The sequence below is a fragment of the Pleurodeles waltl genome, chromosome 4_2 (genome assembly GCF_031143425.1).
Source record: "Pleurodeles waltl isolate 20211129_DDA chromosome 4_2, aPleWal1.hap1.20221129, whole genome shotgun sequence".
NCBI lineage: Eukaryota > Metazoa > Chordata > Amphibia > Caudata > Salamandridae > Pleurodeles > Pleurodeles waltl.
In genome coordinates this window covers 679,093,576-679,118,817 of record NC_090443.1, presented here as the reverse complement: position 1 = coordinate 679,118,817, position 25,242 = coordinate 679,093,576, and the positions used below count along the sequence as shown (strand labels likewise).

General features: G+C 44.6%; 1 protein-coding gene across 1 annotated transcript in view; it reads left to right on the top strand.

Moving 5' to 3' along the window:
• The window catches only part of LOC138293182 (calcium-activated chloride channel regulator 1-like), a 417,394-nt gene that overhangs the window by 229,196 nt on the left and 162,956 nt on the right, over nucleotides 1-25,242 (top strand). The window contains exon 7 of the mRNA XM_069232259.1: nucleotides 11,994-12,218. Coding sequence (XP_069088360.1) covers nucleotides 11,994-12,218 — 225 coding nt within the window. The remainder of the gene's footprint in view (nucleotides 1-11,993; nucleotides 12,219-25,242) is intronic.

Below are 25,242 nucleotides of genomic sequence, written 5' to 3'. Positions count from 1 at the left end.
AGAGCTGTTTTTTGCAAAGTGCCTACCTGTAGATTTTGGCCTCTAGCTCAGCCGGCACCTTGGGAAACCTACCAAACCTGTGCATTTTTGAAAACTAGAGACCTAGGGGAATCCAAGATGGGGTGACTTGTGGGGCTCTGACCTGGTTCTGTTACCCAGAATCCTTTGCAAACCTCAAAATTCGGCAAAAAAAACACATTTTCCTCACATTTCGGTGACAGAAAGTTCTGGAATCTGTGAGGAACCACAAATTTCCTTCCACCCAGCGTTCCCCCAAGTCTCCCGATAAAAATGATACCTCACTTGTGTGGCTAGTCCTAGCCCCCGCGACAGGAAATGTCCCAAAACACAAAGTGGGCACATCCCATTTTTTGACAGAAAGCAGAGCTGTTTTTTGCAAAGTGCCTACCTATAGATTTTGGCCTCTAGCTCAGCCGGCACCTAGGGAAACCTACCAAACCTGTGCATTTTTGAAAACTAGAGACCTAGGGGAATCCAAGATGGGGTGACTTGTGGGGCTCTGACCAGGTTCTATTACCCAGAATCCTTTGCAAACCTCAAAATTTGGCTAAAAAAACTAATTTTCCTCACATTTCGGTGACAGAAAGTTCTGGAATCTGAGAGGAGCCACAAATTTCCTTCCACCCAGCATTCCCCCAAGTCTCCCGATAAAAATGATACCTCACTTGTGTGGGTAGGCCTAGCGCCCGTGACAGGAAATGGCCCAAAACACAACGTGGACACATCACATTTTTTCATGGAAAACAGTGCCTACCTGTGGATTTTTTGCCTCTAGCTCAGCCGGCACCTGGGGAAACCTAGCAAACCAGCACATTTTTGAAAACTAGAAACCGAGGGGAATCCAAGATGGGGTGAATTGTGGGGCTATGACCAGGTTCTGTTACCCAGAATCCTTTGCAAACCTCAAAATGTGGCTAAAAAAACACGTTTTCCTCACATTTCGGTGACAGAAAGTTCGGGAATCTGAGAGAAGCCACAAATTTCCTTCGACCCAGCGTTCCCCCAAGTCTCCTGATAAAAATGATACCTCACTTGTGTGGTTAGGCCTAGCGCCCGCGACAGGAAATGGCCCAAAACACAACGTGGACACATCACATTTTCTCAAAGAAAACAGTGCCTACCTGTGGATTTTGGCCTCTAGCTCAGCCGGCCCCAGGTGGGGGGGCAGAAATGGCCTAAAATAAATTTGTCCCCCACCCCCTCACCCCCGGGAGCGTCCCTTGCCTATGGTGTCGCTCCCCCTGCGTGACATTGGCGCCCAAAAAAAAATCCCCGGTGCCTAGTGGTTTCTGCCCCCTTGGGGGCAGATTGACCTACAATCAGCCAATCTGCCCCCAAGGGGAGCAGAAATGGTCTAAATACAATTTGCCCCCCAGGGGAGCGACCCTTGCCTAATGGGTCGCTCCCCATCTCTAAAAAAACAAACAAACAAAAAAAAACACAAAAAAACAATTTGCCCTGGCGCCTAGAGGTTTCTGGCCCCCCGGGGGCAGACGGGCCTAATAACAATAGACCGATCTGCTCCCCGGGGGGGCAGAAATGGCCTAAAATAAATTTCTCCCCTACCCCACTACGGTGTCGCTCCCCCTGCCTGACATTGGCGCCAAAAAAAATATCCCCGGTGCCTAGTGGTTTCTGCCCCCTTGGGGGCAGATTGACCTAAAATCGGCCGATCTGTCCCCAGGGGGGGCAGAAATGGCCTAAAATAAATCTGCTCCCCCCCCGGGGAGCGACCCTTGCCTGCAAAGTCGCTCCCCTTGCTTGACGGCGCAAAAAAAAGATCCCTGGTGCCTAGTGGTTTCTGCCCCCCTTGGGGGCAGATCAGCCTAATCAAAATAGGCTGATCTACCCCCCAGGGGGGCAGAAATGGGCTAAAATAATTCCCCCCCCAGGGAGCGACCCTTGCCTAAGGGGTCGCTCCCCTTGCGTGAAATTCACGCAAAAAAAAAACTCCCTGGTGTCTAGTGGTTTCTGCCCCCCCTTGGGGGCAGATTGGCCTCATAAAAATAGGCCAATCTGCCCCCAAGGGGGGCAGAAATGGCCTAAATATAATTTGCTCCCCACCTAAAAAAAAAAGAAAACATAACATAAACATAATAATAGGCTGATCTGCCCCCAGTGGGGGCAGAAAAAGGCCTTCCCAAAAAAATGCCCCCCCTGGGAGCAACCCTTTCCCAAGGGGTCGCTCCCTTTAGTCAGTTTCAGACAACAAAAAAAAAATCCCTGGTGTCTAGTGGGGTTTCAAAAGCCGGATTGCAAGCAATCCGGCTTTTGAAACCCTGGGAGAGACTTCAAAGGGAAGGAAATACATTTCCTTCCCTTTGAAGCCTCCCCAGGCCTCCACCATGGGATTGAAAGAGAAATGCTGACGTCACGGGGGGGTTGGTGGGGTCAGGGTGGAAGGGGAAGGGCTTCCCCTTCCATCCCTGACTTGAGGGGGTGGGGGGGAACCCCACAGAGGGAGCGCTAGCGCTCCCTCTGGGCTCTGTGACCAGGACGTAATGGTTACGTCCTGGGCACAGCAGCACTGTGCCTCAGGACGTAACCATTACGTCCTGGGCAAAGAACGGGTTAATGAATTAGTTTTTGTTGGCCTTAGGACTCTGCACTTTACAACTGCTAACCAATGCTGAGGTGATTGTGCTCTTGCCTTAAAACATGGTAACATTGGCTTATAACCACCTGGCATAGTTAATTTACTTATAAGTCCCTAGTAAAGTACACTACATGTGCCAGGGCCTGTACATTAAATGCTAATAGAGGACCCGACGCCCTGATTGTGTCAACCACTTAAGTAGTAACATATCTCAGGCCTGCCACTGCAAAACTATGTGTGCAGCCTGAAACTGCCATGTTGACCTGGCACAATTACCTTTTGGCAGGCCCAAACCTTTCCATTTTATACATATCAGGCACCCCTGCAGTAGGCGCTGGACATCCCAGAGGGCAGAGTAGGCAGAGTGCAGCATATCTAAAACATTGTACATGTACTTTTAAGTTTTATTTGTCCTGCTAGTAAAAAGCTCTTAGCTTTGGTTTTCACTAATTCAAGGCCTATCTCTTTCATAGGAAGCCATTAGAGTTACCTTATTACATTTTTAAGTGTAATTTCCAAACAAGAATAAATAATCAGTTCATGCTTAGTGTCTCTGGAATCCTCTGGTTCTCCAACAGCTCCTAGACCCATCTCCAATGAGTTCCTGAACCAAAGAGGTGCCTGTCAGGTCCCAGACCTTTTGTGTGGCTCTCCATTTCTTGAAATCAAGCTTTTTGCACCGGAATTGTGTTGCTAACACCGAAAATCAGTGTGAGACACTGCTAACCTGTCTCTTAACACAGCAGCATCGACAGACCATGGAGGAACCCAAATGCATAGCTTCAGCCCATCCCATCATGACACCTGGCCTGCTCTTCACACCACTCTGACTGCTGCCAACAGTGCTCTCCTTTGTCATTGTGATCCTCTCCAACGCAAACTGGGCTCTTGGAACAAAACTTGAGAAGGTAAGCTTTCAGCAGGACTGATCCGAGATGCATCCGGCCCGCGTTCCATCATGGTCAGCTTAAATTTTTGACCTTGACCCAGCCCAGTGCGACCAGATGGCCATGGTTGGAAGTTTATGCTTTTAAGCAAAATATTGCATTATATTCTCTAAATAATTTATTACTCCAGTTCTACTGATTGGAGTTGTGTCATTTTGGTCTGGTGTTATTTATTAGATTTTGCACTGTAACTTGGTGAAGGGGTCTTTTTGTTTGGTGTTTTCACAGTTTTACTGTTTGAAGTGTTTCACAAATACTTTACTCAGTGCTTCTAGGTTAAGCCTGATATCTCTGTGCCAAGCTACCAGAAGGTTTAGCAAAGGTTAATCTGGGGTTTGCTTGTGCCTTACTCTAACAAGTATTGTGGTTGGGGATTGACAAGGGCTCATACCCCAGTCAACCAGTAACCAAATTTCTAACAGTTTAGGTTTAAGTTTAAGGAAATACTATGACCATGTCCATGCCTCAATTACGGAAAGATAGGGAGAGATACAAACCTGAAGGAAAGCAGGAAAAAAAACTCTGCACAATCCTTGTAGAAAAGAAATTCAAAACTAAAAGTGGATATAATAAAACATATAAAAATACTGTACAGTAATAAAAGGACGGGTACAGAAAAACATTGCTGGGTATGCCATATTCAATAGGATCCAGACACAGAACCCTTCCAAAACCCCAGAGTGGGCATTCAGAAAAGAAAGAATGAAGTTGCTAGCGCGTCCCTCTATGATAATTTATTACACATCAGGACTCGTTTTAGGCCAATGAATCTTTTGACCCAGTTGAGAGACACCTTAGGACGAGATAGCTAATCAGTATGTCAATCAATACATCAATAATGTCATCAATATGTACCACAACAATGCATTTCAAAGTCATTAATCAATTCAAAACACTACCATGACCTTGCAGTCATGAATAACCACACCAGATTAGTAGAATTTTATGAGTTTTATTCCCTATTGATTACAGATCTAAGAGCAGATGCGTTAATCTCAATACCAAGAAACATAATAGCATAGTCACGATATGGCAACTTTGGTAAGATTTCATTAATGCGAGAATCACAAACATCAGAACATATCAAGGCGTGAACATAGATCAATTTAGCAGAGTGTCAATAACGCGTCAGTTCAACAAAGCATAGTTTTGGTCGTTTGTCTATTTGAGTCAGTTTGGTGAACACCTATCCTAACCACTGATTAGCATTCGCATGTTGGGCTTCATGCAAAACAATTTAGAACACCAATTTGGAAAACATCTAACTATGGTCTCTGTCAAAAGTAAGCAGTTGGTACCTAGAAAGGAAAAGCAAACAGACAAATTACAAATGCATTGTTATAATTACCCTCCAAAGTTTAGGTTCAGCGCACAGGCTCAGTCTTCGTCTTCAGGACATCAGTCAAATCGCCATCAGTCAGAACTCAGCTCCGGGGCAAAAGGGCACTTCCCTCATAAGGAGGTAAAGTGTAAAATGGACAATTCTAAGGGCGAGGATGGTTTTAAGTAAAGCAACAAGTCACCAAACAGAGTGACAAAGTTTCTGGATAAAATCAATAGCATTCCCACCCACCTAAATGGCTCCCTGTGTCATGGGTTTTTATCCCTTTTTCGTTGTACATTCCCCCAAAATTCTATTGGACATTTGTTAAACCCCACTATCTTTAACCTATCAGAAAACACATTAGGTCACCTAAATCTTCACCCAATATTATTTTACAAGCCTTTGATTGGTTCCCTTATTCAATGTCTTCAGAGGTGGCACGTCCGGTATGATTTCATCTTTCTGTAATTCTTTGCACATCTTTTGGTCAGTAGCTCCATTGTCTTCACCGGTTTCAATTACCTTGTACATTACATTAATCTACACTGTTTCATTTTGTTTTAACATCATTCTACAAGCAATGAAAAATTCATGGGAACGGATCTAGCATGGTTACATTCGTCTTCTAGTTTGAAGAAAAATAAAGGTCATGTCCTTTTGTGAGTCAGCACACTGCAAGATAGGAAAAATACATTTTATATGAGAGCAAAGCAGCTAATCTTCGGCTCATCCTAACTTAAGGCCTATAAGGATTTCAGCACAAATTCAATGAGATAATTATTAATAATTAGTATAAACTTATTCAATATAATAGTAATACATAAACATTTTAGTCATCATTATTAGTCCACGTATACATTGACGGCCATTCCCTGTGGTCACATTTCAGGTGCACGTTTAAGCAAAATTACTATTGTAGTTTCTATGCAGCATTGTCACACAATAATTCATAAACATTCATGTTAATATAGACTATATAAACTACGCTCTCTCAGTCTCTCCTCTGATGACTTTCGTCATCACACAAACCTTTCCTTGTAACCTTTCACTTGAATTTTTCACTTTGCGCATAATGCGCATTTCAACATCTTGTCCCTTGTGTGAACTTTCCCAAATTTCATTAAACATTTTCTCCCTTTCACTTTCTTCATTCTTTTTATTCCTTTTCATCCAATTTCTTTTAATTTTATCATTAATTTTGCATGCTCCCCATAAACCTAATAAACAGGCCAGAGCAACTAATAGACTCCCTAGTATTTTTGCAAGAACCCCATTCCAAATGTTGCTAAACCAGCTCCCTACTCTGGCAATTCCTTTTCCTAATTTCTCCCACACTTCAGGTTCCTTCAAATCCTTTAAATCTGCTCTATCTTTAGTTAGGTTAGTAAGCATACATCTAATCTTTTTACTATTATCAGGTATATATGAGCAACAATGACGCTCGTTGAGCATCTTGCAGACTCCGCCGCTCTTTGCTAAAAGAATGTCTAAAGCAAGCCTAGAGTCATAGCTCTTTCCGCAGCAAGTTCAGTATCCATCAGGAGTATAGCCCCCTTAAAATTTGTCAGCATGTTATCCACAATAGTAGACAACTTTTGAATCTTTACGGAGTTTAAGATAACCCCTACTGAAGGAATTATGGCTCCAAATATGTCACCAATGACAGCAGCCGCTGTCTCTCGTTTTTGTTTAGCATGTTGTAATTCAGACGTTTTAGGTATTTGCTTTAAGTCATCAATCTGGTAAATCTTTGGGAAAACTATTCCCAAATAACAAGTCCCATACCATCCCTTAGGGAGACGGTAAAAATCATTAAGTCCACAGATATAATAGATCCCAGGGATCGCTGGATCCTGTCCATTTAACATAAATGTCCATTTACTCTGAAACAAAAACACATGCCTGCATTCACTCGTTCCCACAAATAAAGTGTCATGTTTAGATTTTGGCCTATATATACAAAGCCTTCCTACATGTAATGCATCTATAGCTAATTTGCCTTGCGTCTTTATTGCAGTGTAAGCATAATTATTTGCATATGTGCGTTTTTCTAACCCCTTTTCTAATCTTTCATTCAATGCTTTGTGTCTATCATCAGTGTGATCTAAGAAGCTTTTCTCTACAGGTGTCAATAAGCAAGTCAGATTATTGCGGTGTGCATAGGCTGTCCCAAATGTAAGCGTCGATTCAAAGAAACCTCTAACTAATTTTATACTATGCTCCTTAGCTAACTTGTTCAGAAACTCGCAGGCACAAAAGAAAACACCACATCCAAGTTTGAATAAAAATATTGCACATGTTCTTGATTATAGAATCTTGTTAGCAGCAAACTACAATTTATCCCGTCAGTTAGAGGAAGACTATGATAGGTGACCCCTTCTTGCACTGATGAAGGAATCTTTGTGCACACATAACAGTTTTTCACATCCTTGGTCTCAACATACTCATTCAGCAAGCAATAGAAGACATTAGTGGAGAGTTCCCCTTTTGAGTTAGTTCCCTCATGCAAGTGTCTTGCATCTTGCTCAAACTTTTCCCACGGTGTTAGTGTTGTAGTCTCAGGTTTTGAAGCATTGTTAGTTGCTTTCTTATCCAACCACGGCATTCCCACAATCACTCCTACAACTATTATCGCACACACAATACATAATATAAGACTTAACCAACCACACAACATACCCCTTTTGTTACTACCTCTATTATAAACCATGTCTGTAAAGAATCAGATAGCAGAATATCAATCAACTTGAGGACGATATAAAACTTTTTCTTCTCTTTTCAGTTTTTTTCTTGATGCAAAAGTCTCCTTCTCTCTGCGTGTATTTATAGCGTTTCACTCACTCCAGGACCCTTTTTGTCAAATCAGGTTAGCAGCTTGTCATAATCGGGTTTTCAAAGTCAATTCAGGTTATCAGTGTCACATCCGGTAATTTATAAGTCCCTTTCTTAGTTTTTCAGCTTCAAATTTTAGTTTTAACAAAGTCTCTTTCTTTAATTGATTTCAGGTACCGTAGTATTGGCCTGGTACTTCTCGATCAAAACAGAATGCTAAGAATTCTTGTTGCCATTCAGATGTCGTTGCATATGCCCATTCAGGACCTGCATACCTTCTATTTGTGGTTCTCTTTCTTTTCAATCTGCGTTCGCCTTGCAATTCTCCAACACTTAGATCCTCTATTCCATTGAGGGAGACAGGGAAGCAGCAGCCGCCGCAAATCTCAAGTTGGGAGGATGAGGGGGTACAACGACAGGGATGGGGGAAATAATTGAATTATTAAAAAAACGTACTGTTCCCGCAGCAGCCACCGGCCACCTTGCTCGTCTCCCGATGGTGTTGGTGTCCCAGTAGTCCCAGAGACACCAGCACAGGTTCCCCATGCAATCCTGGCACTGCTCTCATGCCACACCTAGCATGAGAACAGTGTTAGGATTGGTCTGAGTGGCTTGGTCTGTGGCTCAGACAGTGCACTGGGGTTTGTGCTGTTTCTCCAACCTGGCAAGGTAACACAGCCAGGTTGAAGAAACCTAAGTGCGCATGCCAGTTTGACCGGCCTCAGATGGTCGGCCATACTGATGTTCACACTTAGAGCACTCCACTCCTCCTCCCCCACTCCCATGGCCCAGCCCCACCCCTCCCTGCACCTGCTGGCTGAGCTAGCAGGTGAAAAATTAAACAATAATGAAATATAGTTTTATTTTTGCAGCTACTAACTATTAGCCAGTGGGGGGACACTACTTCACCATTGCGGATGAGCTGCCCCTGCAGGGAAGGTGCGATATAATTGAGACTGAGCACTAAGAAATAGTGACATTACCTATAAATAGAATGCACTGGAGCTCTGGACCAGTAGATCTCGCTGAAGCTACATACACAGGTTGCAGAACATGCACGACATGAAGAACATTAGCCTCTTCTCAGCAATGTGTAGTGTGACATGGATTAGAACTGAGGGTAACAATTTTATGCAGAGAGGATGCTAACGCAGTAGCCATTTAGGCAAGGCAAATACTTTAAGTAATAAGGGTCTCGTTGTGACTAGCATTATGTAATTATTTTTTTAAATATTGTGGGACAGTTTGCTTTCTTAGAAATAGCTTTGACATACAGAGAACCAGTCCCAAAGAAACATTTTATTTCCACCATGCAGAGCTCATACCTTCCTAAGTGATCACGTGACTCATTTTTCTTAGTTGGCGATTTCAACTTTTATTTTGATAAAAATGCGGATCCAATTATTACGAGACTGAAAGGTGCAAATTGTCAGCCCTCAATTTAGTCTAAAAAGTCAATAAATCTGTGCAAATACCTGACCATACTTTGGACCTACTTTTCACTATTTAAGAGTCTTTAAAGGTTGATTCCCCGGAACTTTGATCTTGGTAATATCATCAATGTATTATATTTCTCAATTATATTAGAGTGGATACCTTTTCCTAATAATAAAGCCAGTATTTCTAAGAGCAGGGCATGGAAAACGTTTCTAGTTATATCCCTTCAAATGAACTTTAATCTCCTAATTTTAGCACCTAAATAAATGTGAATACAGCAGCCGTCCATGCCAATTCTGCCATGGAAAAGGCTATTGCTAACTTAGCTCCTATAAGAACTGGTAAATTATCCAGACAATTTTCCATGGCAAAATGGGACTTCCCAGAGTTATGTAATTGTAAAAGAGAATAAAAATGTTTAGTAAGAAGGTGGAGCACGATTTAAAACTTAATGAACAGAAATAATTTCAAAGTTAAACAGCTATCAGAAAATGAAACATCAGGCTCATAGAGGTTAGTTTATGCTCAAGATTGAGGAGAATAAGAATGTATTCAGTGTAATATTAAACGTAGTAAAGGAATTTGCACACCAGTAGGTAAACCACCTAGTTGCTCTTTTCTTTAGTTTTTCCAGAATAAAATCATGTACATTTATTCGGAGCTTGATATTCAACTTAGTACTAACTCTAAACTAGAGGCCTGGTCTACATCACACCCTTTATCTATGGCAGTCTTGAATCCTCTTTCCACTTTCACAACTTTTGGAGTCTAAAAGGCTATGGTCAGAGTTAAGTCAGGGTCCCCTGACGACCCTTGTCCTCATCATATTTTTCTGCTAATTCAAGGCTGCTACGTCCATGGCTCACCAGGCTGTTTACACCATAGTTGGAAACAGCTCCATTTCAAGTCATATGGAAGAATGTCCTGGTTCTCTGACTACTGGAAAAAAGCAAATCCTACAGACATGTCAACCTACTACCCCATCTCATTATTACCCTGCTTGCCTAATGTTTTCAAAACCTACAATTTGCCCAATACCTAGAGGAAAATAATGTCCTGAACATCACGCGAGCAGGGTTTACCCTCTTATGGCACTAAATGACAACATTAAAACGGTAGTGGATGAGGGTACATCTGTGGCTCGGATTCTTCTTCGTTTATCAACAGCATTTACCACTTTGGGGCATATTTAAGACCCCCTAGCGCTATCTTAGCACTGCCATAGCATTATTTCTTTTACGTTGAGGCAGCACTAAAGTGGCTTTTCTCCCACCCACATATTTACAAAGTAGCACAATGAATGCATTGCACCTCTTTCTAACCCTTTTCACCAGATTATGTCTGTGCCAGGCATAATGTATGCAAGGGGGATGTTCTGGTGCTAGTGGGCCCGCATTTTTGGCATAATTTTAGTGCCTGCTCAGAGCAGGGATTAAATGACACTCCCATAGTATCCTATGGCCTTGCACTTTGCTGCACTAGGCTCAAAATGCTTGACGCTAGTGTAGCAAAGCACCACAATAGAATCATACATTTTGAAGCTATTGTGCTAACAACTGCCATGGTGCGCCGTATTATAAATAGAGGACAACCATGGTGTTGTAAGGTACCGGTAGGGGGGCAAGAAAAGTGGCGCATCATAGCTGATGCACAACGTTTTCTTAAATATGGGCCTGTGTCTCTTCATACTGTCAATTGCTGAAAATGTCGAAACCACAAGACATGATCTCCTAGCATGCCTTACAGAGGTATTGTCTGGATGCAAGGTCATTGTTTGAAGCTGAACCATGACAGGACTGAGGTGATTCTGTTTAAAACAGAAATTCTATCTGGTTCAATCTGTGGTGGCCCTTCAATCTTGGACCTGTTCTAACCTCTAAGATCTCAACTAGGAATCCAGGCATTATCATAGGCAATGATCTGTGTATGAAAGACCAGGTCTCAGCAGTGTGTTTCATTTGCTATGCTACTCTCCATATATTAGACAATATCTTTAACTGTTTGCCAATACACTCCTATTGTAACATTGTCCAGGGAGTTATCATCAGAGGCCTGGATTATGGTAATACTTTGTATGTAAGTATGGCAAATTCCCAGTTGTCATGGCTACAAGTTATTCACAGCACAGCAACCAGTGTAGTCTGCAATTTATCGAATAGATCACTGTCGGCTTCTACATTAAACTCACTCCACTGGCTACCAGGTAGCAAGTTGACAATCTTCAAGCTGCTCTCTCATGCTCATCGGGCCTTCTACATCTGCCACTCAGACTGCAATTCTTCCCTGGTCGTCTCCATTTCAGGAAGGCTCCAACAATTTGGCTGTGTTATTTCTAAATCCTAGCACTTCTTCAGTTTCCATTTTCTCTTCTGATCACACTATACTGCACAAGGATATCCCTTTGGGATCATTTACGCATCTTTAGAAGTCACATTAACAACATAATATTACATAGTATAACATAACATGGCATGTATTCTTTTCATTGTCAATGCCGCCATTTTAAGTTTCACATAATGATGCAATGTAAGGAAGAACCCCTTGGACAGAATCACAATTTTTTTACTTGTATAAATTCACTAGTTTGCTCTGTAGATTACAATAATTTAAACATGAAACTCTAGATGCATGTGGTTTTAGAGGGTGAGAAATCGTTAGACTGGATCAGCTTAGTTTAAGAGTCTCTCAAGTATAAAAATATTCATTTTGACTAACAGGCTACATTCATAACTCCGCAGCGCCGATGTTTTTTATGATTAAAGTTATACACAAAAATAATGTACAATGGTTTAATTATCCCATAGCAGTAATTGTATGTTTCCCTTTCCACATACAGTTTGATCGAATCGGCCGACAGAGACAAGCAGCGGAGCTGTTCCTTCTGCAGATTATTGAGTCAGGCTCCTATGTTGGTATTGTTTCATTCTCACAGGAGGTTACTGTCGTCGCCAAAATTCGACAGATATCCAGTGAAGATGAAAGAGAGGAGCTTGCCCAACAACTCCCTGCTGAAGCAAAAGGCGGGACAGACATATGCAAAGGAATAGGTGCTGGATTTAAGGTGTAGTAAATCATATATTTCTGTAGCCGTTATAGTTATATTTATACCACAAACGTGTGCTCCATATCTGTCTGCTAATTATAAAGTGGGATACAAATGTGCATGCCGAACACTGTAAGAAGAAATATTTTATTTTCTAAGAATTTAGCATTTTGCTGCGATAATGCCATGTTCATTTGGGTACGTTATGTTAAGGTTCTGTTAAAGTAACTTTTAGAGGGCATGATTACGTAAATGTCTTGGCGCTAGCTCTGTTAAATGGGCTCATAAAAGTATTATTTACATCAAAGCCAAGTTTTTAACTCCTTCCTAAAGGATATAAGATTGGGTATCGTTCAAATGTGAGGGGGTAGTTTGTTCCATGCCTTGGCAGTACATTTCACAAAGCTTCTACTCCCCCAGTTAGTGCTTTTAAACCTAGGGACAGCAGGTTTTTGGCTCCCAAGGCCCAGCAGGTTTCTATTTGAAACTCTGTTTCAAGTAGTCTGGACCAGCATCATGTAGGGTTTTGTAAGATGTGCTCAGAGCCTTACATCTTATTCATTGCCTGATGGGGAGCCAATTCAAAGGTAAATTATGGGAAGCCGTTCATGTTAAAATGACAGCTCCCTATATAGGACACCTCCTGGAATGCATAGCGTGTTTCAAAATGAATATGACATACACCAGAATGAATGTACTATGTGTCAAAATAAATATGATACCTGGCAGATTGAATCTGACTTGAACCAAAACAAATTAAACCAGGCAAAGTGAATATGCTACTTAGTGATCATTATGAATAACTCACACTCAGAATTGAATAAGAGATATACTGAAATACAGTATATATCAATCATACTGAACTAAATATGGCCCTTACTGTAAATAATAAAGCAATCACTGAAACACATACAATATTTTTCAAAAAGAATGAGACATTTCTTGAAATGACTGACATATGCCAAGAGGAATATGACACACATTGGAATGAATATGACAGCTTGAAATGAATATAAGGTACTGAAATGAAAATGCATTATTCTGAAAGGAATATAATGTGCAATGAACATTACATTTATAAAAAAATGAATATGGTTTGCATTGAAAGTAATATGATATACATTGACATGATTATAATATGTGTTGCAATTGGTATGAGTCATGTTAAAATCAATATCATGTGTTAATATGAATGAGACATCTATTGAAAGGAATATGACACATGCTAAGATGAATATGACATGAAATGAATATCAGCCCTTTTGAAATTAATTCAACATGCCTTAAACTGAATATGACCCATGCTGACATCAAAATGAAACTTGTCAAAATGAATGTTATGCCTTGAAATCAATATGATACACAGCGACATGAATATTGCATATATTGAAATTAATTTGACCTATGTTGAAATGGATATGACCCATATTAAAATTGTAATGTCAGGTGTTTAGATGAATATGACATCCACTGACACAAATATGCCATTCATTCAAAGCAACATGACACATGTTAAGATTTATAAGAACAATTTTCAAATGAATATGATATCTGATGAAGTTGATATGACCCATATCAAAATTAATATGACATTCATTAAAATTAATATGACACTTATTGAAATGGATATGAAACTATATGAGATAAATATCGCATGCTTTGAAATGAATAAAGCACATATCGAAATGAACACAAGCCATGTGTAAATTAAAATGCTCACTGTTTAAATATGGCTTGCCTTGAATCGATGTTGATTTGCTTTAAAATTAACAATATATATTGAAATTAATATGACATATTCTGAAAGGATATGATATGAACACAAATTAATTAACTAAAATAAATATATGTTTTCGACTATGTGCTACATTTAGGGGCATATTTATACTCCGTATGTGCCGAATTTGCGTCGTTTTTTTCGACGCAAATTAGACGCAAAACTAACGCCATATTTATACTTTGGCGTTAGACGCGTCTAGCGCCAAAGTGCACGGAGTTAGCGTCATTTTTTGGCGTGAACCCCTTCCTTGCGTTAATGAGATGCAAGGGAGGCGTTCCCGTCTAAAAAAATGACTTCGACGCATATGCGTGGTATTTATACTCCCGGGCAAAAATCACGCCCGGGAGTGGGCGGGGCAAAAAACCCCGCATTTGCGCCTCTTTTTAACGCCTGGGTCAGGGCAGGCGTTAAGGGACCTGTGGGCTCAAAATGAGCCCACAGCTGCCCTCCCCTGCCCCCAGGGACCCCCCCCTGCCACCCTTGCCCACCCCAGGAGGACACCCAAGGATGGAGGGACCCACCCCAGGGACATTAAGGTAAGTTCAGGTAAGTATATATATTTTTTTTTTTTTTTTTTGTGGCATAGGGGGGCCTGATTTGTGCCCCCCTACATGCCACTATGCCCAATGACCATGCCCAGGGGACATAAGTCCCCTGGGCATGGCCATTGGGCAAGGGGGCATGACTCCTATCTTTACTAAGACAGGAGTCATGTTGATGGGGGATGGGCGTCGTAAAAAAATGGCACAAATCGGGTTAAGACGATTTTTTTGCCTCAAACTGACTTGCCCCATTTTAAGACGCCCATACGCCATTTTCCCCCTACGCCGGCGCTGCCTGGTGTACGTGGTTTTTTTTCGCGCACACCAGGCAGCGCCGGTCTGCTAGCGCCAGCTAACGCCATTCAATAAATACGGCGCCCGCATGGCGCTTCAGAATGGCATTAGACGGCGCTATTTTTTTTGACGCTAAACTGCGTTAGCGCAGATTAGCGTGAAAAAGTATAAATATGGCCCTTAGTTTTTGCTGGCTTTTGGACTCTGAGCACTTTACCACTGCTTACCAGTGCTAAAGTGCAAGTGCACTCTGTCTAAATTAACCTGATGATTGGTTTATCCATGATTGGCATAGTTGTTTTCCCCGTAAGTCCCTACTATAGTGCAACATGTGTGCCTAGGACCTGTAAATCAAATGCTACTATTGGGCCTGCAGCACTGATTGTGCCACCCACATGAGTAGCCCTGTAAACATGTTTCAGACCTGCTACTGCAGTGTCTGTGTGTGCAGTTTTAAATTGCCTTCTCAACCTGGCAAGTGCACCCACTTGCCAAAGCCCAAACCTTCCCTTTTACTAAATGTAAGATACCCCTAAGGTAGGCCCAAGGCAGCCCCTTGGGCAGAGTGCAGTGTATTTAAAAGGTAGGACATACACTGGGGTATTTTACATATTTACATGATAATGAAATACTGCTGTAGGAAAGTACCAAGGGCCAGATGTAGGTATATTCCAATTTGCGACTTGAAAATTGCGAGTCAGAGCAAGTCGCAATTTGCGAGTCGCAAATTGGAATGTAGGATGGTGTCCTTGACACCATCTGCGACTCGCAAGGGGGTCGCAAAGGCCCACCTCATCAATATTAATGAGGTGGGTCGCAATTTGCGACCCCCTTGAGACCCGCGGCACTCACAGGGATGGTGGCCTGTGGGAGACAGCAGACCACCATGTCTGTGACTGCTTTTAAATAAAGCAGGTTTTGTTTTGTAATTCAGCCCGTTTTCCTTAAAGGAAAACGAGATGCATTACAAAACTAAAAAATTTAACATTTTCGTTTAATTTTTTCAGAGCAGGCAGTGGTCCATAGGACCACTGCCTGCTCTGAAAAAATGTTTGCAGTTCCATTCACAAAGGGGAAGGGGTCCCCTCGGGACCCCTTCCCTTTTGCGAATGGGTTACCACCCATTTCAAATGGGTGCAAACTGCGATCGCTTTGCAACCGCGTTCGCGGTCACAAAGCAATCTGGCATTGCACTGCAACTCGCAATTAGGAAATCTGGTATTGGGGAGCCAATTCCATGCATCCTGGGGGTTCCAGCATGAACACCCAGTACTGCCAAACCAGCTCTCTGAGGCTTGCACTGCAGCTACAGCTGCTGCCACCTCACAGGCAGGGTTCTGCCCTCCTGGGGTCTGAGCAGCTCAGTCCCAGGAAGGCAGAACAAAGAATTTCCTCTGAGAGCATGGTTTACACCCTCTCCCTTTGGAAATAGGTGTTAGAGGCTGGGAAGGGGTAGCCTCCCCCAGCCTCTGAAAATGCTTTGAAGGGCACAGATGGTGCCCTCCTTGCATAATCCAGCCTACACCAGATCAGGGCCCCCTTGTCCCCTGCTCTGGCGCGAAACTGGACAAAGGAAAGGGGAGTGACCACTCCCCTGTCCATCACCACCCAGGGGTAGTGCCCAGAGCTCCTCCAGTGTGTCCCAGACTTCAGCCATCCTTCTTTGCAAGGTGTGAGGGCGCTCTGGAGGCTCTGAGTATCCAGTACCAGCAGGTGACGAAGGAGACCCCTCCTGATAGGTCCTTACCTGATGAGGTAGCCAATCCCCCTCTCAGGGCTATTTATGGTCTCTCCTGTGGGTTCTCTTAAGATTCTGCTTGCAAGTTTTCTTCAGCAATCCTATGCAACTACTACTTCACCCTCTCAGCTCGGATCAACTGCAGCCTGCTCCCGGAACCGCTGTAACAGCAACAAAGTATCCACAAGGGACACTTTTATTCTGCAACTTCAGCTCCAGCCAGCAACAGCAATAGTTTCCACAGTGTCAACGTTCTGGGGACTTCCTGAAGTAGCGAAGAAATCTCCTGTGGGATGACAGAGTCACTCCCCTGCTCACGCAGGCACGTTCCAAGATGACGACCGGTACCCTTAGACTCCTCTCACAGCGACGAGCGTGCTCCTAAGGACACAGAGGGTGGACCCCATCAACATAGGCTATCCTGAGGTCCTGCTGACGCAATTTGGAGGAGGTAGGACCTTGCCTTCCCTGAGAGTGACAGTACCCCTGTGCATCTTCTTCACCTCCTGAGGCCTCTGTGCACTATTTGCAGAATTCCTTTGTGCACAAACTGGCCCATGTCCCCAGCACTCCATCCTGTGACGCTCAACTCGCTGAGTTGTTCTCTTTCTAGGTTAGAAACATATGTTTAAAGGAGTGTTTTGTGGTACAGGTAAATACCACCGAAACCTACTCTGAAGTGACATTAGTCTGCATTTGCTAGGCCACATGTCCACACATGCACTGAGAAGATACTTCCGTGCCCACCATGCCAGCCCTTTCATTGTCACTGAAGTGTAAGGGTGAAGTCTGTACTATGATAGTTGCCTGTAGGGACTGTATGCATTGAGTCAGTGTTGCAGAGTGTAAATGTGTTTGTCCAGTCAGGCCTTACAAGTTTACCCTTTTGCTGTGTGGTGTTTCATTGTGGCTCACATCACAGTACATGTTGCTGGAGCATCGAATACCTGATGTCATTAGGCTTGCTTAGTCATTGTAGGCCTTGAGCAGGGTAGTGGGTTAGTCTGCAAATGAATCCAAAAGTGTGTAGTCATGTCCTTGTACTTATTGGCCTGTGCTTCACACTTGTGGTGTGTTGACAACCATTTTATGCTTGGTGTTTCTGACGTCTGTGGCACAACCATTTGAGCAAAAATTTGTGTTTGTAATCACTTGATTTGTCTCCTGCATTCAAAAGAAGGAGATTTGGAGAGCCATCACCCAAGAATTGCAGACCCTGGGGTTCCATAGCCGGCAAAGTGTCCCCTGTTGCAAGAGGTGGAAGGACCTGAAGTGCTGGGCAAGAAGATCTCAGAGATTCAGATAGGGCTTTCCTCCCAACATGGGCAGGCACACCCCGAAGCATGACCCCCCTAAGTGTCCGCATTCTGGGAGTAGCATACCCAGACCTTGATGGACATTTGCAGGGAGCACAGCAGCCACAATGAGTACAGGACATATTACTGCCTGTCACACAGCCAAGTTAATGTGTTAGGTTCTGACATCTCCTCCTGATGACTGGGGATGGACCATGTGCGACACACAAGATGAGTAACTGTTTGTGTAGATATGTAATTTGGTGCATATTGATGTGCCTTGCCTAGTAGCCCAGGGACCTAGATCACAACTGAGTACAATCCACAAAACAATTGCTCTCAGAGGGCAACACATTGCTTTGTACAGTGATCAATCAAGGAAGGTTTGTTGTTGTAGTGGGTCTAAATTCTATGCAATAGACCACTACTTCTCAGTGTTACAGTCCAAAGAAAAAGAAGTGATGGATCATTGTCCTCAGCCATGTGGTCTGGTTAAGTGAGTAAATTGGCATCTGCTCCCAAGAGGCCACTTGTTTTCAGTGTGTGATGAGTGCTGGTGCCACACTACTGTCTGACATGTGAAGGTGGCATCACACACGTGACAGAGCATACATTGTTCTTTGGGTGCAGCTACAGATCAAAAATTTCCCTTGGTAAGTGGTGAATGTCCATTGACATGATTTATGTCCCTGTTTCACTGTTGCCAAAATTCCTTGTGCTGACATGTTAGCATTTTTCTTATTCTCTTTTAACAAAATGTGTACACTGCTGTTTCATGTTTCATCTACCTGTGTTCACAGGAAGATTTCTGTATTCCCTCACATATAGTTGCATGCCAACCTGTCTTTGGAATTGGAAATATGCAATGGGGCTACATTTTTATGTGATGCCACAGACAGGATTGTGTCACCATTGATTGTTGGCTCACACATACTTTCACCCGTCATTACATGTCATTTGGCATGTACAACTTCAGTGGCAATGAGAGATATGACATGTAGGACTAGAGTTTTTACACACAATGTCCATTTCCATGCCATTGATGTGGCATCAAGTGGCAAAGTGCACTGCACATGTTAAATGGGAAAGATTTGTAGCCTGACTGTTGGCACACATCATGGAGTGACTTGCAGTTTTGTTGGAATCACATGTGGTTGGGTAGAACCATTCATCCACGGACATCTGGGTTTGCAGGACCAAAATGGAGACAGTGATGTAGCTTCCTATTGGGCAACATGTCCAGGGCCTTCTACAAGTTCTTGTAAATCCCTGGGCCTCTCCAATATACAAAGAACTAATGGCTTCTACTGATGTAATCAAAGTTTGTCTTTGTAAGGGGTGCCATATAGTAGTGGTGATTTTCCGGGGGCTAGCTGTTTCATTGCGTTATGTATTTCAGCAACATATCTCCCTGTCAATTTGCACATTTTGACCACAGTGTACATTTCCCTGCCAAATATGTAGTATATCTGAGCAACATTAGTACTACCTCCATGACTCAATTAGGACAATATACACATGGTGAAGTGTGCCTTGTTGACATGTTTCCAGTGTGACGTGAGTATTTCCATGTCACCTTCTTCAGTATACTGTACTGGCTGTCAGCAACATGGCAGGATTTGGAGCATTATTTCTTATTGTTGTGTTATTAAGTATGCAACAAATAGATGTCTGCATGACCTTGTGGGATCTGTTGGAAAGAACTTGGCATTGGGCTTCTATTGTATTACAACAGGTAACAGGTATGCTCCATGATGCAAAGCATTGAAGGTGATATGGTCTTCTACTTGTTCAATAGTTATTATGATTGCACAACTTCACCCATGCAATTGGAGATCTGAAACCTGATTTTTCAGTGGGCAACTGTTGACAGTTCCTGTGACATACATGCATGTGGATGATTCATGTAGGAGTCACCTTGAAGTAGTTTGTTGCTGGGGCCTACTTGACGTCATGGTTCTGTTTGTAAATCACAGCTTTTGTTGAGGTGTGATCAGGAACACATGGAGACCCTTTTCCCCTTTGTATTTGGAGCATCATCCCAGGCAAGTGAAGGAGACAGGACGAAACCAAGTGGGGAAGCATCTGGCCACGGTACATCCAGTCATGACGACACCGACACGGAGAGACCCAGTGGCCCGGAAGGTGAGGGGAGTGCCACTGAGGACACAGGATCAACCTTATCATCTTTAGATTCTACCTCCAGTGGCCACTCCCTAGTGGTGGGGGACCCATCAGGACCTGTTCCTGTACCATCCTTGTCCGCTACCCCCAGTCCTAGCACCACCCTTCCTCTTTGCTCCCCACCCAATTAGCCATGCCCACTCGCCTAAGAGGGTGGGCGTCTCCTTTGCCCTAGGTACCTCAGTGCTGGCCACTGTTATCCTGCTGCCCTGAGTGAGAAGGCTATTGACCTCCTGAGGAGTATCAGGAGGTCAATAGCCTTCTGTGGGGCAGACTGCCTTTGTGAATACCATCCAGGGGTTGGCAAGCCAACTTCAGACAAATGCTTTCCTGGAAGACATTCATAGTGACATGTCAATCAATCAATCAATCAGGAATTTGTAAAGCTCACTACTCACCCATGAGGGTCTCAAGGCGCTGAGGGGGGGGGTTAGAAAGGGGGGGGTGTTCCTACTGCTCAAACAGCCAGGTCTTTAGAAGTTTCCTGAAGGTAAGGAGGTCTTGGTCTGACGCAGGTGGGTTGGAAGAGTGTTCCACGTTTTGGTGGCGAGGTGCGAGAATGATCTACCGCTGGTTGTAGTTCTGCAGACGCGTGGGACGCTTGTGAGGGCAAGGTCAGTGGAGTGGAGCGGAGATGCCGGATCGGGGTGTAGAAGGAGCGCCGTCTGTTGAGGTATTCTAGTCCGGTGTTGTGCAGTGCTTTGTGAGCGTGGGTGAGGAGTTTGAAGGTGATTCTTTTGTTGACAGTGGAGCCTGTGCAGGTTTTTCAGGTGGTCTGTGATGTGGCAGTCGCGGGGGATGTCCAAGATGAGGCGTGCAGAGGCGTTCTGGATGCAGTGCAGCCTCTTCTGGAGTTTGGCCGTGGTTCCTGCGTAGAGGGCATTGCCGTAGTCCAGTTTGCTGCTTACGAGGGCTTGGGTGGCTGTTCTTCTGGTTTCGGTGGGTATCCATTTGTAGATCTTTCGGAGCATGCGGAGAGTGTTGAAGCAGGAGGAGGAGATGGCGTTGACTTGTTGGGTCATGGATAATGGGGAGTCCAAGATGAATCCTGGGTTGCGTGCGTTGTCGGTGGGAGTCCGAGCGGCTCCGAGAGTGGCAGGACACCAGGATTCATCCCATGCGGAGGGGGTGGAGCCATAGATGAGGACTTCTGTCTTGTCAGAATTGAGTTTGAGGCATCCATTCGGCAATGGCCTTCATTCCTTCTTGGAGGTTGGTCTTAGCGGAGTCCTTGGTGAGGTATAGGATCAGCTGGGTGTCGTCGGCGTATGAGATGATGTTGAGGTTGTGGGAGCAGGTGATGTTAGCAAGCAGGGCCATGTAGACGTTGAAGAGGGTCGGGCTGAGGGACGAACCCTGGGGTACGGCGCAGAGGATTTTGGTGGCATCCGAGCGGAATGGGGGAGGCAGACTGTCTGGGTTCTGCCGGTGAGAAAGGAGGTGACACAGTCCAGGGCTCTATCGCGGATTCCTGGGTTGCTGAGGCGTGAGCGTAGCCTTTTTTCAGTATGGTTCTGATGTCGTCGGTGGTGGCGATGAGGGCGATTTCGGTACTGTGGTTGCTGCGGAATCCGGATTGGGAAGGGTCCAGGGTGCAGTTTTCCTCGAGGAAGTGGGTTAGTTGTGTGTTGACAGCCTTCTCTATGAATTTTGCCGGGAAGGGGAGCAGGGCAATAGGCCTGAAGTTCTTGAGGTCTTTTGGGTCTGCCTTGGATTTTTTGAGGAGGGTGTTGATCTCTGCATGTTTCCAGCTCTCTGGGAAGGTGGCAGATTCGAAGGAGCTGTTGATGATCCTCCGTAGTTGGGGTGCGATGACAGAGCTTGCTTTTTTGAGGATTTAGTGATTGCAGGGGTCATATGGAGAGCTGTAGTGGATGGTGTTCATGATTTCGATAGTGTCTGGCCTACAGAAATCTTTTCAGGCTCTGGCCTCCTCAATGATGACAGCAATCTATCCCCAATCCTCCCTCCCACATCCTCTCTCTTCCCTATCCAAATTCCCTATTCCCCTACTTGTCCTAAGCGCACAGACATATCCGCATGCACCAACCTCAACACACACAAGTAGCACACAGAGACACAAACTCTACCAGGCACGCCGGCATGCAGGCACTCAACATTCACCCACTGACACCACATCATCCACCATTTCAACAGACACTCCCACTGATCCACACACCACATCTACCATTCCCACAGACACCACCACAACACCCAGTGACACATCCATCACACCCACCATACACCCAGACAACACCTTTGAGAAAGTACCCTCTCTGTAGCATGGTTACCCCCACTTTTGGCTTCTTTGAGAGTGTATGTCAGTGTGTTTTTACTGACTCACTGGGATCCTGCTAGCCAGGACCCCAATGCCCATAGTTTGTGGCCTACTGTGTGTGTTGTCAGTATTGCTTAACTGTGTCACTGAAGTTCTGCTAGCCAGAACTTCAGTGCTTATGCTCTCTCTGATTCCAAATTAGTCACTATAGTTTAGTGACTTTATACGCCAATTCCAAATGCCACACTGGACCCCCCTTATTAGTCCCTAGTATATGGTACCTAGGTACCCAGGGCATTGGGGTTCCAGGAGATCCTTATGGGCAGGTGCATTTCTGTTGCCACCCATAAGGAGCTCAGACAAACCATTTCACAGGACTGCCACTGCAGCCTGAATGAAATAGTGCACACACTATTTCACAGCCATTTTCACTGCACTTAAGTAACTTATAAGTCACCTATACGTCTAACCTTCATTTACTGAAGGCTAGGTGCAAAGTTACTAAGTGTGAGGGCACCCTTCCACTAGCAAAGGTGCCCCCACACAGTCCAGGGCCAAATACCCAGACTTCGTGAGTGCGGGGCCACCATTACACATGTGCACTACATATAGGTCAATACTTATATGTAGCTTCACAATGGTAACTCCGAATATGGCCACGTAAGGTGTCTAGGATCATGGAATTGCCCCCATTCCAAAGCTGGTATTGGGGGGCCAATTCGATCATCCTGTGGGCTCCACCATGGACCCCCAGTACTGCCAAACCAGCTCTCTGAGGCTTGCACTGCAGCTACACCTACTGCCACCTCACAGACAGGGTTCTGCCCTCTGGGGTCTGAGACGCCCAGTCCCAGGAAGGCAGAACAGAGCATTTCCTTTGAGAGGAGGGTGTTATGCCCTGGTCCTTTGGAAATAGGTGTTACAGGCTTGGGAGGGGTAGCCTTCCAGAGCCTCTGGAAATGCTTTACAGGGCACAGATGGTGCCCTCCTTGCATAAGCCAGTCTACACCGGTTCAGGGACCCCCTATTCCTGCTCTGGTGCAAAACTGGACAATGGAAGGGGAGTGACCACTCCCCTGTCAATCACCACCCCAGGGGTGGTGCCCAGAGCTCCTGCATTGTGTCCCTTGCGGTAGCCATCTTGTTTTCCAAGGTGTGGGGACACTCTGGAAATCTCTGAGTAGCCAGTGCCAACAGGTGCCATCAGAGACCCCTCCTGATAGGTGCATACCTGGGTAGGTAGCCTATCCCCCTCTCAGGGCTACTTAGGGTCTCTCCTGTGGGTTCCTCTTCAGATTCGGCTTGCAAGTTTCCAACAGGAATCCTCTGCAACTCCTGCTTCATCCTCTGACCTCGGATCAACCACAGACTGCTCCAGGAACCGCTGTAACTGCAACAAAGTATCCAGAAAGGCTACTGCAACTCTACAACTTCAGCTCCAGCCAGCAACTGCAACAGTTTCCATGGTGTGCACACTCTGGGGACTCCCTGTCTTCACCCTGCACCAGAAGGACCAAAGAAATATCCAGTGGAGTGACAGAGTCACTTCCCTGCTCCAGCAGGCACCTTCTAAGACAAGGACAGGTTCTCTGGAATTCCTCTCCTGATGACGAACGTGCTCCTTGAAACACCGGCGGTGGACCCCTTTCACACAGACTGTCCCATGGTCCAGCTGTCCAAATTTGGAGGAGGTAAGAGCTTGCCTTCCCCGTTTGCAACAGTACCCCTGTGCACCATGTCATCTTCACCTCCTGAGGCCTCTGTGCACTATTTGCAAGAATCCTTCATGGCCCAGGTCCCCAGCACTCTATCCTGTGACGCTCAACTCGCTGAGTTGTTCTCCGGCGGCGTGGGACCTTCTTTTGTAGTGCTGCAGCAACTGGAATTTGCACCTTCTTTGTCCCTGTGTCCTAGAACCTCTGTGGGTGCTGCCTGGTCATCTGTGGGTTCCCTCGAGTGTTGGAAGCCCCCCTATGCCTCCTCAGTCTGAGTTGGAGCCCCCAGGTCCCTCCTGGGTCCAGGCAGTGCCATTTTGACTAAATCCGTGGCATCGTTTGAACCAAGGCTTGTTGGACTAATCCAGCGCTACAACTCGTCTGCATCCAACATCTCCATGTGGGACATACTTTGCATCATGCAGGAACCCACAGCCATCTTCTTTGGTTTTCTCCTGCAGACTTCTTCCAACCGGAGAATCCTCTTTTGCACCATCTTCTAGGTTGGCAGGGGCTCCTGTCCTTCCTGGAATCTTCTGTGACTTCTGGACTTGGTCTCCTCTCTTTACAGGTCTTCAGGTCCAGGAATCCACCATTTGTTGCTTGCAGTCATGCTTGGTTCTTGCAATAACTCTATTCACAACTTTTAGTGTGTCCTAAGGAAACCTGCAGTACTTTACTCCTACTTCCCTGGGCTCTGGGGTGGGGTATCATACCAACCTTTGTGGTTTTCTTACACTCCCAGTGCCCCTCTACACACTACACCTGCCTAGGGGGGAATTCGTGATTCACATTCCACTTTCTTAGTATATGGTTTGTGTTGCCCCAAGACCTATTTCTTCCTATTGCATTCTATGGTATTTTCTATTGTTTGCACTATCTTATGACTATTTACTTACCTGATGTTGGTGCCTAGTGTATATATTGTGTATAATACTTACCTCCAACTGAGTATTGCCTCTAAGATAATTTTGGTCTTGTGTCACTAAAATAAAGTACCTTTATTTTTGGTAACACTGAGTGTTGTCTTTTATTGTGTATAAGTACTGTGTAACTATACGTGGTATTACAGGAGCTTTGCATGTCTCCTAGTTCAGCCTAAGCTGCTCTGCTACAGCTACCTCTATCAGCCTAAGCTGCTAGTACACTACTACATTTCACTAATAAGGGATAGCTGGACCTGGTATGAGGTGTAAGTACCCAAGGTACCCACTAC